At 32.1% G+C, this 21,984-nt stretch overlaps 1 protein-coding gene across 1 annotated transcript; it reads left to right on the top strand.

Moving 5' to 3' along the window:
* Window positions 1-2,252: 2,252 nt before the first annotated feature.
* Window positions 2,253-21,821, top strand: LOC106117072 (uncharacterized). Its single transcript, XM_013311147.1, has 5 exons — window positions 2,253-2,402; window positions 13,487-13,541; window positions 19,971-20,223; window positions 20,643-20,816; window positions 21,347-21,821. The coding sequence occupies exons 1-5, from the start codon at window positions 2,253-2,255 to the stop codon at window positions 21,624-21,626; spliced, it is 912 nt and encodes a 303-aa protein (XP_013166601.1). The 3' UTR covers window positions 21,627-21,821.
* The last annotated feature ends 163 nt before the right edge of the window (window positions 21,822-21,984 follow it).

Here is a 21,984-nt window from a genome sequence, read left to right as displayed (position 1 = left end):
AGAAAATCCAGCGTTTGTTTTGTAAATATCGATAACAGTACTTTAACGTTTTGTTTTTTCGTTCACAAAACTGTATTATTGGACTTAAGTTTTCATTTGTTTTAACTAACACTGAATGAACTAAACCCACTGACCTCTATAATTGGATAGGCTATTGCTTAGAAATTAGTAATGAACTAATCACGCATGTTGGTGTAACATTACAGTTAATCTTATTTATAAAATTCTCGTGTCACAATTTTCGTTCCCAAAATTTTGTGAGCATATTAAGTAGGTCTGAGAATCGGCCAACATCTATTTTTAATCTCGCGCGGACGGAGTCGCGGGCGACAGCTAGTTCTATATAATAATATACAGTTCGAATCTAAACCACCGCTACAAACCGTTACCATCAGCGCCAAAATGGTGAAAATCAAATAGGCACAAAATATTAGGTCTAATAGCCGTTCCATTTATAGAGATCGGTGTCTGAATCTCTTTTGAAAATAGAACCAACATTTTAAAATAAGAACAACTGTAGATTTTTTCTTTAATCATATCCATGGTTATTTTCGGCCTCAATTGTTTGTAGTATTTGGCAAATAAAGATTATTAGCATCTCTACTTGTTCTAATCTTACAAATATTATAAATGCGAATGTTTAGATAGATGTATAGATGTTTGTTACGAGGTATCTCCAGAACGACTCAACCTATCTTGATGAAATTTGACATAGATGTAGAACATTGTCTGGAAGAACATGTAGGCTTATTAAGTTTTTTTATATTCCGCTCGGACACAGTCGCGGGCGACAGCTCTTGGAGTAATAAATTAGCAATTTTAACCGAATATCGATTTGACCTATTATCCACTATTTCAGGAAAACATGCGTGAACAAAAATTCAAAGAATCCGTTTGAATAGAAACATGAATACAAAAGTTATTATATAAATGTAAATTAACGCATTTTTGGAAAGAAAACCTTACAATGAAAGTAATCATCTTAATTGACTCGTTCAAATGATTTTATAATATCGTTTAGTTCATTCAGGTCTTTTGTTAATAAAAGTAACTTAAAAAAATAGTTTAATGACACCAATAGATGGCGATGTAGACAAATCAGATCGTACTATTATTTTGTTACCATTGGCAACCTTAATACAGTCAACCGTCATGCACTGGTCCAGCATAGTTGACTATGGCCTAGTCAGCCTTAACTTAGAGTTGGCTCCGAGACCCTCAGTGGGGACGTACTGCGAGCTGATGCTGATGATAGCAACTTAAGTATTATACTTAAGTTTAAAGATTTGTGATTCTTGCGTATTTTATGTCGGATTCGTTGTAGTGTATGCAATAAAATTTGCAATAAAAATATACTATAGAAAATTTAATAACTTGAAATATATTTCTCGATAAAATGCTACGGCATTTGAAATCAGTTTTCATAATATACTTAATGTTACTCTAGCATAATGACGCCTTTGTAATAATTTTATGTTTTACGATTGTAGAATTAATAAACCTACTTTACTATCAATTAAGTATTTAGGTTTTATAAAAAAAAATGGTTCAATTGGTGAGTTATTTTAAGTAACAATCATATAACCAAACTCTTAAAGTTAATTCTTTTAAAAAAACTTAATTAGTAGCCTATGTGTTATTCCAGACCATGTTCTATATGTTTGCCAAATTTCATTGAGATTCGTTCAGACATTCAGAAGATACCTTCTAACAAACATCCAACCATCCATCCAAACATTCGCATTTATAATATTAGTAAGATACTAGCGGACCCGATAGACGTTGTCCATTCTACACGTCTTTAATTTTTAAATTTGAATATTATTTAAAATTTGACACTGCGATGGTAGCGCCGTCTGTCGGATCCAATGTAAAACATTCCAAAATCAACAACTATTAATAAATTAAAAATTAAAAAAAACATTGTCCAGCGGACAAAATTGTGAATCTAAACCATTCCCAGATCCACTTGAACACACACAAAAAATTTCATCAAAATCGGTCCAGTCGTTTGAGAGAAGTTCAGTGACATACACACTCACAGAAGAATTATATATATAAAGATATTAAGAAGTAAGATAAAAAAAATCCATGACTAAAGTGAAGTTAAGCTACAATATTTTAAATTAAATTTTATTTCTCAGTTTAACATCATCTGTCTAATATCATTAAACTACGTACAATCTAAATGGCTGCCATCAACACGAAGTACAACTCATAAGGCTGCCGAACCCCTATACTTTCCAAATAGTATGGAAAAGAATGCTTTAAAAGACTTTAAAATACCAAACCCAGCGTATTGCGCGGATATGTTTAAACAGGCCTTCGACCAACATCTTATAATGCCCTGGTGGTTTTATTATTGCGAGGACTTGAGAGCGAAGACAGAAAGGAATCAGAATGTAATTTACAACAGATATAAATCTTATCTGAGACAATTACAAAACTTAAGAAGAAGCGGTTACAGTTTACCATTAGTTAGGACAACGAAATTATTAATTAGAACTAAAAGAATTTAAATTAAATGTTTAATATTTGTTTGCTTTATTTTTAAATCCATTTTAAATATACTTGCTTTTTAGAGCGAGATTCAACAAGGTTTTGCCTAGATTTACTCCATCCTTATCGCGTAGACAATATATATCGAGAAATTGTATTCTTCTTCCCGATGTGCGAAGCGTCAGGTATTTTTATAGAATCATTATTGTCTTATTTCAAATCAAATTCGGATTTACGCATTATGATACTAACTCGTTTATCTAGATAGCAGAGTTTTAGTGACATTTTTGTAATTTATTTCTCATCTTTGTTTATTTTTAAGTTTCGGTATTTTTGATGTCATCGCAAACGTAGCAAATAATGAGCAACTGTTTCAATCTTGATTAAAGGTACCATTAAAATGATGAGAACATCGCTTTTTATTTATAAATCACAAGCGAAAAACTGAAAATAGTTTTTTGTTTCTTTTTTTTATTTCTAAAAGTTTTATTTATTATATTTATTTTTACTAACCGAATGCAATTTGTATATCTAATTTGAAATTAAAGGATTATAGTATAACGTCTAGCACTTTTATAAATTACATTTTTAAAAGCTTTAACCCCCTTTGCTTTCTTTTACACCTTCTCTTCTTTTATACGGATACAAGGGCTATCGCGTGCGGCTCCGTCCACGCAAAATTGAAGAAAAATTAGTAGCTTGTGTTCTTCCAGACTATGTTCTACATCTATGCTAGCGAGATCAATGTAGCCGTTGTAGAGATACCTTCAAACATCCATCCATCCATCTAAACATTTATAATATTAGTAAGATAGAGGAAAAATAAAAATTCTCACAACATTTTGTTTATTTTCTGAGATTTTCTATACATAGTTAAATCCCTTAAGACATTTTTGAAATATTCATGTACTGTGCTTGATGTTGTTTTAATTTTTTGTACAGCTTTTGGATTTAATAATGATTGACAATAGAAATACCACCAGGGTCGGGGAATCCAAGGAACGGTAGGCATTGATAGATTCTTCTTACATATTTCCTTTGTTGGTACTTCTAGGCATAAATTGTTATAACCTTCTTTGCAATCATCTGCTTGGTATACTACACCTGGGGTGAAAGATCCAATAATTGGCCCCCAATCTGGGTAATACGCCCAGACTGATACAGACGTAATTATATGCAGTAACAAAATTATCAAATCTAATATTGCCATGTTGAATGCTTTAAAAAAAATCTGAAAGAAACCAAATAATAACTATTTTATTTTTCTATAAGAAAAATAAATAAAAATGTTGTGATAAAATTATTGTAATTATTTTACCTGTAATATTTAAATTACATTTTTTAATTTACAAAAATTATTTAATTTTGCTTGAATTAAAAAAAAACTGGTTCCAGGTCTGTATTTTTTTTTTGTTTTTCACTTTTTTTAACAAACTGCCAGTAACTAGCCAATAAAATTATAAGTCGGAAGATAATATGGATAAACCACTGGATAATACATTGGATAAACACTATATTTTACTTTATCAGGATACTTTTCCGCTATCAATATTTCTTTACCATGATGTTTATGTCCATAACATATATTTAACACAACGCAAAATAAAAACAAACATTTCCACATTATATTTCGAAACTGAATATCATAACTATGGCCGTAACGACTATCGATTGTCGAAAAAAAATAATAAATGTCAAACGTCGAATGGCGCACAAAATGGCGGACGCCTTAGCCGCCAATATCGAAAATTGTTATTTCTTTTTTATCAATAATTAATCGAAAGCTCTTTACGGAATTTCCTAGACCTTTTAAGATGTCAGAATAATATTTATCCTATTAATTATACCCAATTTAGGGTTCTTTATCTTAATTCTAAAGGTTATCTAATATATATTAGAAAAGTGGAATAATTCCACAGAAAAAGTGAACTAAAAAAATAGGACAGCAATTGTTAAGCCTGTTAGTGACGCAGATTAGTTATGTAGTCTTTAGTGTCGATTTAATGTGAGAAATCTACACCATGGCCCTCCCTTAGTGATAAATTACGGCTCTGAATACTTATGAGAATAGAGATCGGAGATATGGAATTAACTGCGCTAAAAATTAACGCCTCAAGTCGGAAAGATTTATTTTGGAAAAGAAGAACTTTAGATTGTCCTCCGGTATTAGAATCCCAAAGTTTTTAAAGGTAAACTTAACCTTTTTACTATTAGAATTTCATTCGCAACCGTATTATGTATTCGCAATAAAATACGCAAATAAAAATGTTATTGTGGCCTATAAAATTGATTCGTTGTTTCGCAACAGCTGTACACAAATACTGCAGTAACAAGGCCTTTTATAAATAGAAAAACGTCCCCACAATCCATAGCCAAACTCTCTTCAAACTTTGTCACCTTACCAAAACAAGCAGAAGAATCTTTTCTTTAAATCAATCAAACTAATAAACGTTCTTGTACTCAAACAATGTATTGCTATACATTTTAATAAGAAATTCCTAGCAGCAAACAAGATAAATAGAGTGTGCAATGCTTACGCTACAGCGCCTGTAAATTTATTTTAGCAATCTCCTATCTTACAATAACACTAATCCAAAATATAAGGAACTCTTGCAGAATTAAAAAAAATCATAAAACGGCTCGATAAAAATACCAACTACATTTTTTCAACCTAATTTTTACATTCTTAATCAGTTTTTAAGTTAGTAAGATGAAATGCATCTCTGTCTAAATATATTAGTGATAACAAGTAACTAAACTAGACAATAAATTAATACTTTAATTTGTTATTATGTTAAAAAAATGTTTAGAAAACCTTATTAAGTCACATCATTCAGTTATTTTTTATTTATTATTACACTTTAACATATTTTAAAGTGGGTTAAAACCTACCTGTGAAGAACATTTCAAGATATGACTTAATAAATTAAGTTATATTTGTTCTAAGCAGAGGTTATGAATAATACATGACTTTAGGCGATCGGAGGTTTGTCAACAAAACTATTAAGACCAAAGTTTGTGTAATTTTAATGTCCGTCGTATAACTATTTCTAAATCTAAAACAACGTTAAATATTATCAGAATAATTAATACTAAACAGACAAAATGATACAACAATTGACCACAGATTATTTAATGTCAAAAGTCTTGGCGGGAGTTATGTCATTTCATTCGCAAACAGATGCGCGCGCAACATTACACAGATAATAAAAAAGCAAGTGTATTGAGTGTGTTTATAATAAATAATTAGAATCGATTATTGTGATGAAGTGTATTAAACATTTTGGAATTGCTGGATATTCGAATGGAAAATGGAGTGTTTTAAAAAGTAGAAAATTAGTCAGAGCAGTGTATGCGGGTCTGATAGTGATGATTGTTCCATTTGTAGTTTGTGACGGTAACGTAAAACAAGACTTATTTATTTTTAAATTATACTTCATACAACGTATCTTGTCTGAATTTATTTTTTTCTTAATCTTAAATCTTGAACATATTTCGAATGTTTGAGAAACAATTAAATTAGCAGTGAAAAAGCGTTTATATTGTAAAATATATTTTAACAGTATATGTATTAAGTCACTAGACCTTTAAATCTAATATCTAATTAAGAAAACAAAAGTCAAAATTTTGACGTTTGTTTTTTTTTAAATTGTATAACTCAGGTCGTGACAAAGGTATAGAACCTCTTTTGTATAAGCGTACACATGTTAACTGCATGGTGCCATGGCTCCGGTAATCGGCAGTGGGTTAACTCAATTACATAATCTATATTCACAATGATCACTCCAATTGTTTTCTTATGAAAGAACCGTGAAATTAACTTTCTCCGTAAACGTCATAGACAAAGTTTTTTTTTAAATTTTAGTGACCTACAACGTAAAAACCTTTTTAACCATTTTTTCTTGCCCTTTATTGCTTTTTATTAGGTATTTATGGTCTAAAAGCTTTTTACTGCATACGGAGAAGATAATACGTTTTTTTTTAATAATTACCACAAAGAATACGACACAATCTCGATTTAATAATCTGTTAGGAAATTATTTAAGATCAAGAGCATGTCGTAAAAATAATACATGTTCAAGCATCTTCCACAAGAGTCAAATCTTGTAACCACATTAAGTAACTTTTAATCTAAACGAGTAACTTGTAGTGTCTTTCACACGCGATCATCCAAATCGTACCTTGCGTCTATGACCGTGAGAAATTAAAAGAAAACACTATCTTAAACAGAAAACACAGCGGCTGAATTATCATATTAATTTTTATGTCAGATTATTTTTTAATTTTAATGTAAAAAAAGAAATAAATTTACTGTCTATTGCCATCTTTTTGGCAGAATAATTGAAGTCAAAGCAATTATTTAACGAATTAAGAATGGAAACTGTTGCTTAGATGAATGCGAAGCTCTTCGCACAAACCAATTTGGATGTGTTAATGCCATAAAACATCAGATTACAACAATCTTTAAAAAAATACATAGAATGTAAATAAAAAAAGACATAAGATTTTATAATAAATGCACGTAATTAATTATATGATAATTTTTAGCATAAAAGATAGCTACGTTGACACGTGGTTTTTTTTTTCATTTAACGGTTCTATCTTACTTCTTACTAATATTATATTATAAATGCGAATGTCTCGATAGAAGGATGGATGTTTGTTTGAAGGTATCTCGGGAACGGCTATATGGATCTCGCTGAAATTTGGCATAGATGTAGAACATAGTCTGGAAGAAAACATAGGCTACTTATTAAGTTTATTTATTATTCTGCGCAGACGAAGTTGTGGGCGACAGCTATAGTTAATAAAAAAATATCGGCAAATATAGATACGTTTTGTATAAATATTACTGCATGAATATAACTGTTTTTAACAGATACAAAATTAATGTTTTGTTTTTAAACCATCCAACTATAGAAAGGTTATTTACTTATTAGTCTACGAAATATGACAATGCAATTCTTACTTTAAACTTTGAGTTTTTATGAAACTAAATTTAAAATATTCAAAGTTACTTGCGTGGGTTTTTAATTTCAAAAGCTACATTTACTTATAGATCAGAACTAAGAAAGATAAAGTTTTTCGTCTACCAAAATTATACTGACAACGAAATGGATTCAAAGAATACAATAACAAACAATTATGTCTTCCCTTCAATTTTGTTACGCATAAAAGTTTTCCTTCCATATAAAAAGTTACCTATATAAATCCAAAAACACATTGTTACATGGATTAGAACCCAGGTCTTGTGAACAAGTCAAGTGCTTAACCTCTGAGCTATTAACGCTCAAGTATAACAAAACTATTAAATATAAGAAATCTCAACATATATGTAACACAGGAAATAATACACAGGTGTTTGTTAATATGTATTATATATGCTGGGAATTATTTTATTGTTAATCACACATTACCGCGATGTGCAGCACCACATGCGATTAAAAGCTGTTGCAATATATTGCCAACACGTGACTTAACTCAAGAGCATCGGTAGCGCAGTTGTTAAACGCTCGACAGGACTGGACTGGAAACTATATGACCAGGTTCGATCCTTACCATATACCAATGTGTTTTTAAAATTTTCGAATTTTATATAAACATTTCTCACGCTCTAACGGTGAACGAAAACATTGTAATGCAACCTACATAGTGGCGAAAAGATTCAAAGATATATGTGAAATCAACCCGCAGTAGACTAGCTTGGTTAACTATGGCCTAGTCACGCCTAAGTCGGAAAGGCGCCGAACCCCTCGGCGGTGAAACGAGTCTGCTAGCATTTAATGTGCGATAATTGTGTTTAATTTACTCCAGAAACCTGAAATAATTTGGTATTTTTCAGTTTTTTCAGACGATAATTACAACTTTCAGTATCTTGAGACGGCAGGATAAAACCTTTAGATCGTTTGATTACAAACTCGTACTATCTTTTAGCACAATATGCTATGATAATATTACAGTTACTAAATCAGCTAGAGTAACTAACACAGTTACTATGTTTACCAGGATTTAAAAAGACGTTACTCACTCTCCGATCTCACTTGTGCTTATAATCTTGGTCATAAAAATGCTGAACTTTTTCTCTTTAAAAACTACTGGCCGGTTTGGTTTCATAAAAATTATCTTACATTATTATTTATTGCGTTGTCAAGTGACATTCTTTACGAAGGTACAGGAAGGGAGACATTTCAGCATAAATATTCGTCGAACATGATTAATTGGCCTTTTATTTGTACTTTACTTTCCCAAATTATAGTTGTAAAAAACTGGCAGCTTTTATTTTTATTGTTTTACAAAATCAGTTATTTATTTTTACATGTTACAGTATCCAAAAATATTATATTATTAAAAATGCGTATTAAGTCATAAACCTTGGCACAATTTTTGATACAAAGATAGCAGTGTATTATTGCTTTAGAAAAAAATAACAATTAAAATAAAAGAAGTTCACACAGAATTTATTTACATCGTTAGCTAATCATGCAAGTGTAATCACAAAGCAGAAAATTGATCAAGATCTTTGTTCATTTATTTTTAAAAGCTTTATGGCGGGAGATGTTTGCCAACTGTCATTTGATAGCGAACGCAGCGCTCGTGCGCGCTGCGATTTTGCCGCGCATAAGTTGACGTTTAAATTTTAAAAAATGCATTCACAATAAATATGAATATAATATAAGTTAAAATGAGTATTAATATGTTAAAATATCCTGTGATGGAGTGGACAAAAAATAAATGTAATATTAAAAAAGAATTTGGTCTACGGGTTAATTTAAAAAAAGGCAAATTTGATAGTTCAGTGTTTGTAGTTATTTTAGTGTTGCTGGTGCCATCGATATTTTGCGAAAGTAAGAGAATTATTTATTATTAAATAATATAAAAGTATTTATCAATTTTCAAAGTAATCCTATTTTATTAATATTGTAAAACATTTTTTTTTAAACACAAAGTTGAGTTGAAGGTAAAAAGGTCATTGCCTGGTAAAAGTACGATGTAGTGTCAGCTATTAAAAATAATAATCCATTCGGATCTTTGAAAGTATGAAACATGTTTGCAATTTCTCGTGATTTATAAAGTGTTCTCTATCTTATTACTGGAGATATACACAATCTATACTTTTAATTTATTTTTCATAATTTGAGAGAAAAGTCACTCGTCGCTTCTATAATCTTATATCTTTAAATGAGCAATTCTTGGAATCTCGATATCGGCTCCAACGATTTTCATAAAATTCAGTATATAGGGGGTTTCGGGGGCGATAAATCGATCTAGCTAGGAATCATTTTTAGAAAATGTCATTTTATTCGGGTTTTATCGATAATCAACTTAAACATAAACTTAACTTTTTCTATCGGTAAGATCGAAAAATATTATTCATATTTCATCATTTTATTAGTAATTCGTACTTAAATATAATTTCCAAAAAACACAATTTAAAAAAAAAAACCGGTATTTTTCCAAATCCAGGTACTGAAATATTAATAAAGGCCAGCATCGCATGCAATTCTTGACGTCCGTGTTTCCATAGTTTATATCCCTCTTATCTCATAAAAATATTATTTTAAAAATTAACATACACCTAAAACATATACTTCTATGTCGACAAGTATGTTATAAACAAAAAGATTTCTTTAGAATATAAACTGATTTTGGTTACATTAATTATTTGTTTAAATGGTTAGAAATAATTTTAAGAACAGAAAAGTTATATGTGTTTGGCATTTGCTGTAATAGATAACGACGTATAATGAGTGTACCACTTTAATGTCGCGATAATTCGCGGCCATGTGTAAAAAGTAACGTGTCATTACTAATGTCACTTGTAAAACGGCAACTTACAACGTACTTAATCCAGAGAAGTAGGCAGAGGAAACAATTTTATAACTGAGGAGGTTCCATGCTATTTGTTTGAAATTAATATGGGCTTAGCCCCGCGCCATATTGTTACATCTCAAAAAGTAATATAGATAGGGCCTGTAATTAAAAAAATATATAAAACTAGCTGTAGCCCGCGACTTCGTACGCGTGGATATATAAAAAAACTTAATTGGTGAAGCCCACCCATCCATCCACATCACATCCATCTAAATATTCGCATTTATAATATTAGTAAGTTAAATAAAAGCAACTCTTTAAGGCATAAATTCGAAAAAAAAAGAATAAATAGTATCCTATGTCCGTCTCCTGGCTCTAAGCTACCTCCTCACCAATTGTCAACCATATCGGTAAAGCCGTTCTTGAGTTATAAATAGTGTAACTAACACTACTTTCTTTTATGTATATATATAGATTATATAAAGAGTAAGTGGTATAAAAATGTTACGCAGGTTTTTTGTGCTTAAATCTTCATAATCGATTTTTGTAAAATCGATATTGACATTCTTTTTTTTAAAATATATTCTTACGATTCTCCTCGATACATATATTTATGTATAAATGTTCGACTACGGGTAATCTTTATAACGCTTTATGTATGTCATTAGTTCAGTGTTTTAAACATGTACTTTATGCGCATAACAAATAGCCATATTTCATAATTTAACCGTAACATTTATATAACTTTCTATGCAATACTATTAAGAGATCTAGCGGAACTATTAAAACTTTTTAAATTAGAATAAAAACTACTTTCACCAATTACATTCTTAATGAATTAGAAGAAGTAAGCACTAAGGTTAGGTTAACCTACATGTTAAATCTACTATTGCAAGGAGATTTATATAATTGTAACTGATAAACTCAAAAACTACGGCTGATCGACTAAAAAAATTAGTCACAATTAAAATTCTACATTATCCCTGAAACAAATGTTAACTTACTAAGAATATAAGGAAAGATGAATGGATGGATGGATGAAATTTGGCATAGATATAGAACATTGGTTGGAAGAACTTATAGGCGGTATTTCCAAACCGATACGACCTAGGGTCCTTCAAGAAGCGACCATATCATTTCCTTAAAGGCTGGCAACGCATCTGCAGTTCCTCTGGTGTTGCAAACGTCCATGGGTGTTGTTGATCACCTCGGTGTTCTTATCACTCATCTTTTATTAAAAAAAAAACTGTATCTCCTACAAAAACAGCGAAAAAAAATGTGACCTATTCTTAGTTGCGTTGCTACCTTGACCGAAGTTGACTTCCGTAGCTAAGTATACGGAACTTAATGCTTACTGTAACTTCCGAAGCACGGAGACGGTTATAATGGGACGCTTGACATAAACGCTTGCTTGGAGGTAACGGGAGACCGGAAATGACGTTTTACGGTAACCGCAACAATATAGAGCGACAAAGTCATTTGACCCTGTGCGTATTAATCTAACTAAATGCTAGCTCACTAGCGCCCCCCTGTCAATGTCAAAATGTATCAAATCCTCGTCGTGTATCTTGTAACTTTTCTTTTATGTCTAAATAGATATTATAATTTTTAAAGTGCTTATTAGCGCCTCTCCATTTATTTAAAATTAACACATTAACTGCAACAAACTCTCTTTGCGATGTTACTACATGAAAATAGTAGATGCACTTAATTAACTTCTAAGCTAGTTTTTAATAATCGTTTATCTTTAATTAGTTTAAACTGTATGTGTGTGGGCATTGTGGCAATCGATGGGGGAGGCCTACGTCCAGCAGTGGAAGAATTTAGGCTGATTGTGTGATGATGATAATATAATATGTGTGAATTTAAACGCTTAAAAAGAAATGCGTTTAAAGTAAACGTAATCCCCAACATGAAACATGATATGATACTAGAAGCTATTCTTAGTACTTAGCTACGCTAATCATGTTCAGATGATTGCATTGTTGAGATGAATAAAATAACAATTTCAATGTAAATCATTTATTCAACATAGTTTGCCTTTATCGACCTTTAAATAAAACATATATTTACATATACATAAAGTAAATTACTAATAGTACACATCATATGTTTACTTAAACACTAGAAATTTACTTCCTTTCATATCCTTCCTATCCTTATATGTCTTTTACAATGTAATATATAAGGAAACATAGTAGAACGGAATTATAATTATATTTTATTGTTACTAATTACTTACTTAATGAGTATTAAGTATTACTGAGGGTCAAGCGCTTGACTTGCAATCTGCAGGTCCTGGGTTCGAATCCCGCCATGTACCAATGTGTTTTTCGATTTCCGATTTACATTTATGTACATTTATCCAACGTTCTTACGGTGAAGGAAAATCGTGATGCAACCTGCACATATCTGAGAAGAAATTCAAAGATATGTGTGAAGTCAACCAACCCGCACTTGGCCAGCGTGGTTGACTATGGCCTAATCGCCCTTAACTTAGGGTAGGCTCCGAGCCCCTCGGTGGGGACGTATAGTGAGCTGACGATGATGATTAAGTATTAAATGGATCCCTAAGTAAACACGGGACATAAACGTTGATACTTTAATAAGACTAGTGTTCCTCCTATACACCGGCACAGTGTCGGATTTTCTTCCTAAAATAATTGAGTAATTATTAATTGAGTAATTTTTTTAGGAAGAAAATCCGACAATGTGCCGGTATATCGTTGCAACACTAGCCTTATTAAAATATCAACGTTTATGTCCCCTCACTAATCAATCTGACACTTGACTTGGTAACGAAAGCGCGCCATTCACATCAAAGGATTCTAACTTATATTGTCTTAAACTATTGACCCACAATAACACACGAACACGACTTTTTTTGTTGCAATCGTAAATTCACGTGCAGAAATTCATAGTTTGAAAAACTTGTCTGGCCCGGTGACAGGACGCTGTTATCACGATTACTCAGGACAAAATTAAAGACAGATGTGAAAGAAAGTCATACAAGAATCTCTTTTGATATTAACAATGGCTATAGAGCTATATAATTTATCGTAGATTCACTAAATCCTACCGTGTCATATATATTTGTCGATATACATTTTAATACATTTGCAAATTCTTGATTGTAACAACGTGTTTTTATTCTGATTAATCCATCGTGACTAAGACGCACCGACCGTGGCCTTTACCACTGGCATTAAGATGCAATTTGCATCTACAAGGTATATGATACAAATACATATTTTACGACTAATAATAAACAATTTCACACTATTTTTTTCCTGTAATTTTAAAATATGGATGTCTATATGCATAAGTAACTTAATAAGGGATTCACTACTCGTTTACACAATTATTAAACAAGAAAAAAAATGTTTTAAAAATATGACAATAGACACAATTAAAACTTATAAACCAACCGAAATAAATAATCTACATAATTGTGTAAACTTTGTTTTAATCTAAACTGATATATAAACACGGCTAAACACTCACGTATATACGTCCGGTGGCGGCACCGACTAGTTTTGAGCCCATCGGGGGCCCTTCATCAGGATGAGTGGTATTAGTATTATTTCCCGGCCGCGGCCCGTCGCCCACTGACCGGACGAATATACGTGAGTGTTTAGCCGTTTTTATATCAGTTTATTATAATGTCTCACGAAAGTTTGAATAATTTCTTTTAATCTGTTTTTTGGCTTAGCACGACATTCAAGCCAAATGACGTCACTTAAAGCAATTTTTTTTAAATTATTTATAGATAGTTTAGCAGTATTGATTTAATTATTTAACAGAAATTCAAAGAAACTATAATAATCATGTGATTTTAAAAATAAAAATTCACTGTAAAAATTCACTTAACATTAAAATCTGAAGACACAAAATATTTTATCAATGACTTATAAAGTTTTACAGATAACTTATGTTAACAGAGGATATCACTTTTACATTACATAAAAACCGGTGTCCAATTTTCACTACTGCACTGTACCCGGTCACTTCGATACATTTCACTCTCATTAAGATTTATGTCCATTGCCAAAGTAATTTCATCGTACACGTCTTTATAAAAAAATCGCAGATCTAACCTAGAAATATTTAAAGTCAAAGAGTCAACTTATAAATGTATAGACAGGGTAGTAGGAACCAAACCACAATCTATGGGTTGTGCCCATATGTAATGTAAGTTAATTTGACATTTACGGAACTAACGTATATTCGTCCGGTGGCGGCACCGACTAGTTTCGAGCCCATCGGCGGCCCTTCATCAGGATGAGTACTAGTATTATTTCGCGGACGCGGCCCGTCGCTCACATTTAGCCGTATTTATATATCAGTTTAGTATAATGTCTCACGAAAGTTTGAATAATTTAATTTACGGAACGTTTACGAAAATATTTCTATTGTCCGCTCTACGCGATTTATTTATAATATTCTTTGTTTCCAGTATATGATCTGACATACTTCTCTCTTGCATCTTATATCCCTTGTTCCGAATGAAGATCAATATTACCTACCGTGGGTTTCTGACAGCAAAATCTGTGTATAAAAATATCGTTGATAACACAGAAAAAAATCACGGTAAGTGACGTGTGACAATGGACACGTGGTCAATGGCCCGTTTGGCGGTCAACCGGTCATATTATAATACGGGGTCCACTATCTTGCTACTCACTCGCATTTTCACTGACCAAAAACGCACTTTCTCTTATGAAACCGTTTTTTATAATCATCCGCTAAATTATTTCGTATTACCTATTGCGTTTTTATTACATGTTGTATATATTTTCCTTTAAAATAATAGTTATCGTATAGTTAAAATAAGAGACTTACTAATATTATAAATGCGAATGTTTTGATGGATAGATAGATGTTTGTTTGAAGGTTTTAACAGAACGGCTGCATGGATCTCGCTGAATTTGGCATACATCTAGAACATTGTCTGGAAGAACACATAGGTCACTAATTTAGTTTTTTAATAGTACGCAGACAGAGTCGTAGGCGACAGCAAGTTTTTATTATAAAGTAATGTAGTATGGATAAGAAAAAAATGTGCGAGAAATCGAATCTATTCTTCAGCCTAGCAAAATAAGATTATAAAATAAATCTGTGATTAAAATAACACCCTGTATGATTCCATAAACTCAGCTACTTAATTCAATATTACGTAAACAAATATCTTTGCGCGAACTCATCAATGTTATACCAGCAATCAGATTTGTATGCTCAAAACTTAATATATGTTTGCGATTACTATTAGGCCAAGGTCTCTTTGCAGATCATTTTAACATACCTTAGGCAAAGTTACTACGTAATATGCCAATCATCGTAAAGACTTCACACATTAATGGAATCAACCAACTTACCTAGGCTTTATTTTGTCTTATGAACTTCTTGAAATTTTGATAAAAACTTTCGACACCATCATTTATTTTACATGCACTTAGCTCTGTCTTGTTTATGCACTACATTCATCATCAGCTCACTATAAGTCTCAACCGAGGAACTCGGACCCTACCCTAAGTTAGGGGTGATTAGGCCATAGTCAACCACGCTGGCCAAGTGCGGGTTAACTACACACATATCTTTGAATTTCTTCGTAGATATTTGCAGGTTAAATCACGATGTTTTCCTTCACTATAAGAAAGTCGAATAAATTTCCATATTACATATATTTTAAAAATCATAAAATACATTGGTATACGGCGGGTTTCGAACCCAGAATCTTCTGACTGCAAGTCAAACCCCTGAGCCACCGTCGCTCTATGCGCTGTATGTGTATGCACTACATTAAGTATATATAAATGCGAATGGATGTTTGTTATATATATCCAAAACGGTCGCTCGGATCTTGATAAAATTTAGCATAGACGTAGAACATAGTCTGGAAGACCACCAGACTACTAAGCTAATAATTAAGTTTTTAACCACGCGCGGACAGAGTCACGGGCTACAGTATGTTAATAATCCTGAGATGATTTCATAAGGATAATGTATTCACGCAAATATACAATCTGATAATATACAACTTTAAATGGTAACACTAAACCTCATTGTATGTTAATACGAGGGCGGTCTGTATTTGTAATGTCCGTGAGATTTATAAAAAACAATAACAGCAATAGTAGCACATGGTCATTATATTCTTACTAAATAAAGACATCTAATGTGGGAGGATGATATTTTGTAACTTGGCATTTGTTTAAAAATGTCTTTAGACTAAAATTAGAAGGCCAATATAATAAAATAACTAACCAATTCGTAAGATAGTCCTAAGAATTAATATGGCCCACTGAGTTTTTCGCACACAAGACATAACAAGGTGTAATGTCTTTGGGCCGCGGAGAGCGAAAGCGTGCCCGTGGTCCCGTCCCGATGCGTTGGTGGAACAGAGAGGTTTAGTGGTTATGTCTCCTATATAGAGGGGAATCCCACATAACTACCGCGTCCACCCCGGGGCGCGGAGTATGCATAAAGCATTCCTCTCTGGAAAAAAAAGGTGTATTGTCTTTATTTTTACTTTTACCGAACGGTATTCAATCTTTGGTCGATTGCAAATTAAATTTTACTTAAAATTAAACTTATCAAAGACTGTACTACTAACAGTCTTTGATAAGTAAAAGCTATATACTCATTACTAGGCTCATTATCAAAGTTCAGTTATATTACAAAACACCGAATCATCATCAATGGATTCGACGCATTACTTTAACTTATTAGCCCTTGCAAAAGAATGTCGTTGCATGATCAGAGATTACACGCTGTCGCACCTTGACATTTAAGTCACGATTTCTATCGACAATGACAATGATAAAAAGCACATCACTACAGTCACTTTAGAACGTATTTTTCATTCACAATCCAATTTGCTTTATGAACAAGACCTTAAAAGTTTAATTGTGCCCCGATGTGTTTAAAAAAATTATAATTATAGCTGTTGGTTGCGCCCATTCGGATGAAAAAAAAAACTTAATTAGTAGCCTATATGTTCTTCCAGAATGTGTTCTACATCTATGCTAAATTTCATTGAGACGTTTAGTCGTTCAGGAGATACTTAGTAATAAACATTTATCCATCCATCTAAACATTCGCATTTATAATATTAGTAAGATAAAAAAAAAACTCTAACTATAATCAAAGTTTTTATATTAATCAAATTAGTTTCTTTGCTACACAAAACAGACAAAGAATTTAATATGAAAATCATTTGTAATAGATCAAATCACAAAGCATTTTGCAAATCATTCATGATAATTTGTGGCCTAATTACGTAATAACTCGTACATATTAGGAAACCTTGACATTATAGACACGATTTCTATCGACAAATAGATAATGAAACAATGACTAAACACATCACTAAAGAATTTTGACATGAAATCGTTGATTTTGTAAGAAATAACTTGTAAAGATTAAGGAGGATCAGAATTTCCCTTTGAAGTAAGTTGCAGTATAAATGAGATGTTCTTATAAACATCTAAATCTTGTCAAATAATTTACTACAAGTTTTTTCTTACATTTCTCATTTTCGGCTAAATTTGTAATTTGTTTATCAAATGTCTGTTATATAAGTTTACAAATTTCTTTCATATTTATGTCAGTAATATATAATTAATTCTATGTTATTAAATAAAATATTAAAAACAAAAATATATTATTAAAAGGAGTCCCTTTAGGCAAGGTTCCGAAGATACTGGCAGCGTTCCCCCTTTGAATAGCTATACTAATTCCTTGTCCGATGTAGCTGCCTGCTCTTCCGTCTCCTGTCGATTAACTTTTTTGATATTTCCTAAAAAAGCCTTAAAGCGCTAGGACCCCACGGACCAAGGGTCTCGACGCCGAATGGGACAAAATCATATTGGGAGCCTAGACCCCTCTATTTGCTTGCTTTAGCATTTCCCGCCAAAAAAATAAATATATATATAAATAAATAAAATAACCAGGTTTACCTTTAGCACAATTAATTATTAAAAAGAACTGTTAAATAATTCTTTTATCAACGTGCACTGAAAATCGATATTAGTACATGTAAATATAGAGTTTTTCTCGTTGTTCGTTGAAATTACAAAGTAAAATCGATTTTAAACTCGATTTCTAATTCCTAATCACGTTAAATATATTGTAATTATATGAAACAAATGTTTAGTCCATAATCGTTTAATTTTCATTGTTACTGTTTGCTAATTTATATTATAAATACGAATGTTTGGATGGATGTTTGTTTAAAGATATCTCGAGAACGGCTGCATGGATGTCGCTAAAATTTGGCATAGATGTAGAACATAGTCTGCAATAACACATAGGCGGAGTCGGGGGCGACAGCTAGTAATTCATTAATTATTATTTACAACAGAATTAATCATGAAAAATGTAACATCTATCAAATTATTAATTTAACAATATTTTAAACACGTAAAAATGTTTTCACATCAACCTATATAATTGCAAATGAAAGAAAAACATTCGTTAAGATTTATTTGATTAATACGAGTTACTTTTAAAATATTCATCCCATGTTTTAGGTTGATAGCAAACGTTTATTTTACCGGTCCGTTGGTCGTCCATTGAAATATATCAGACGATCTCTTTATACGTTCATTACAAGCTATTGTAAAAGATATTTAGTGCGTAAACATTACTGATTTATACCATTGATACCTTTTGGGTCAGTGTTTTTTATCTTTTCATTTTAAAAATCTTGATATGGGAAAGGATGTATGTATAACAAAATGTTTGTTAATTTTTTTTCATACAATGCAATGATCATTAAGGTTAAGTGTCCGGTGGAAAATCATTGTTCTTTAGCCAACATTATGTGTATTTCAATTAAAGATAAAAACTATAGTTAATCATAGTTTAAAAATATATTATTCAGGTTTTATTATATTACTTCTTACTTATATAAATGCGATTGTTTTGATGGATGTTTGTTTGAAGGTATCACAAGAACGACTGAACGGATCCTGCTAAAATTTGGCAGAGATGTAGAACATAACCTGAAAGTACACATAATTATGTTGTTTTTACTTTCCCGCGGATGGAGTCGCGGGCGACAGCTAGTGTTTTTATAAATCGTGGCAGCTCTTAAGTTTGCGTGAGACGCTGGCTAAAATACAATTTTAGCTGTATCGGGGTGTAGCGGGATGCGGGGTAGGATACTGCGCGTTGATGACCTTGGGTCGCCAAGATTTTTGAAAAGTCTTATAGAATCTTTTGTTTTATCCGATAGCAATGGGAATTAATTTGAATAGAAAATAAAATACAAGAGTAGAAGTAGAAGAAAGGAAGAAAGTAAAAGAGGATTGTGTGAAACAGAATATGTGAAAGAAAGAAATGAACTTATCTTAATAAGACGGCTGATAGGAATATGGAAGGGAAGTACAGTCAGCTGCATAAATATCTCTACGTTTACAATGCATCATAATTTTTTTTACGCTTTCGGTTTTAAAATATGTATGCTTTAGTCCGTATGCTTCCGACCATAAGTATATGTTGTTGGCGACAAAATGCATAAGTATTTTGGAAACTGACGACCAATACACGTTTCTAAACTTTTGTACACATATTTATGCAGCTGACTGTACATATGACGATGTAAGTGAAAGGTCTAGGATGTTACTTTATCCTCTAATAGTACTCTTTTGTTTCAGATTGGTCAAAATATTTGACATACGATGAAATATACAATAGCACAAACTATGCGCAAATACCTGAGACACCTTACAGCATACAGCCATCACATAGTCATAGTAACAATAGATATAATGATAGAGATCAAACCAAAGTTAATATACATAGTTTAAAAGCTAACGACAACTCTAGAAACAATCAATTACTAGTAGGATTTTCACACGACCCTTACAGATACTCAGTACCAGAGGGTGATTACATTAAAGGTGTTAGGTAAGTGATATTTTAAACCGACTTCAAAAAGGAGGTTCTCAATTCGTTTGTATATTTTTTTTTGTTCGTCGATAACTCCGCCGCTATTTATCCGATTTTCATATTTTTTTTTTCGAAAGGTATTGCGTGTCATTTGGTCGCATTAAAAAGTATCCAGTAGTTTTTGAGTTATTCTCAATAAACTGTGCCAAAAAGTTTTTTAGTATATTCTCTTTATTTGGACCTATGTTCTGTCACATAGTGGTTACAGATTATAAGATTAGACATAGCACCACGACCTTATAAATCTAATCTAATATGGATAGAAATTATAATTAATCCCGGATATAGATAGAAATAAAACGAAAGAGATAGAAATATACAATTCAGCATTTCACGGAAACTCATCGTTTATTTAAATGTATATATTATTTTTACAGGAATATAGACCCTAAGGTGTATACAAATAAAAATGAAAATCGCGGCAAACGGGGAGTACTCCACTTGTACAATATGATATTCTGCGCAACAGGCTGCGAGCCGCTTGCCTACAAGGGCTACGGTTGCTATTGCGGCTTCCTGGGCTCAGGTCGACCTACTGATGGGATTGATAAGTAAGTTTGAGTAGATAATTGCACATCTCTTTACGTTATTCTTCTTCTTCTTCTAATGCCTCTCCATTACTGGAGGTTGGCCGTTAGCTCAGCGAACCCTTTCCTGTCCTGTGCTAAGCGAAAAAGTTGTTCAACGCTGGCAATATTGGTCCATTCCCGGATGTTTCTCAGCAACGGCTTTCTCCTCCTTCCAGCTCGTCTTCTGCCTGCGATTTTGCCCATCATAATGAAGAAGTTCATATTTTTCGTGTCGCAAGACATGGCCCAAATATGCAACTTTTCTCTTTTTGACGGTCTACAATAATTCACGTTACCTTTTTCATTCACTCACAATTAAATCAATCTCTCCTGTCTCCAATTTTTTCATTCATTCATTCTTTTATTGCTTACTAAATTCAGATCATGTACAAGCAATATTCAATAACTGTTTCAAAGTCCTACAATGGTCTGTTAAGTAGATTTCTCATCTCATTCTCTCTTCTTTATCTTACTCTAAGTATACTTTAAGGATTTTGTGTGTTAACTTCCAGTTGCTGTCGACTCCATGACGAGTGTTACGAGAATATCTACTGTCCATTCTACACTGTATACTTCCAGCCTTACTATTGGAAGTGTTATCACAATCAACCGCTCTGTGCACTAGAGAATTACCAGACACGGCATAATATTATTAACGGCTGTGCTGGGAGACTCTGTGAATGTGACAGGAAGTTTGCGATGTGTGTCAAAAGATACTCTTGTCCTCGAGGGCGGGCACTTTGTCACTCTTCTCCACTACGATTATTACAAAATTTACTCATGTTTCGATAGGGCCATATTAAATAGTTATTATTACCACTCATCATCATCAGCTCACTATACGTCCCCACCAAGGGGCTCGGTGCCTACCCTTAGTTAAGCTTAATACCACTAATTTGTAATAAATAGAATTAATTTTTAGTGTTATATTGTAAATACAAATGTCTAACATATTTTTAGTGTAAATAAAAGTGATTGCTAATTTTTACAGGTTGACCTATTTTTTGATTTTTTATCATTTAAATAAAAATACAAGATCTAAGATAAAAATAACAAAACGAAACGTACGTATGAATTGTTTTCCACTCGCATAACACAAGGGTTCAAATAGTATAGTGTGCAAAAGAACTAACAACTCTATTAAAATTAA

Source organism: Papilio xuthus, unplaced genomic scaffold (genome assembly GCF_000836235.2).
Source record: "Papilio xuthus unplaced genomic scaffold, Pxut_1.1 DF829567.1, whole genome shotgun sequence".
NCBI lineage: Eukaryota > Metazoa > Arthropoda > Insecta > Lepidoptera > Papilionidae > Papilio > Papilio xuthus.
The sequence above is the reverse complement of the archived record's forward strand: the minus strand, read 5'-3'. Positions and strand labels throughout refer to the sequence as shown.

Coding starts and splice junctions, on each gene's coding strand:
- LOC106117072 (XM_013311147.1), top strand. CDS start 2,253: ATGGAAAAGAATGCTTTAAAAGACTTTAAAATACCAAACCCAGCGTAT. Junction 2,403..13,486: donor AGACAGAAAGGAATCAGAAT/GTAATTTACAAC, acceptor ATCGTGACTAAG/ACGCACCGACCGTGGCCTTT. Junction 20,817..21,346: donor CCTACTGATGGGATTGATAA/GTAAGTTTGAGT, acceptor GTTAACTTCCAG/TTGCTGTCGACTCCATGACG.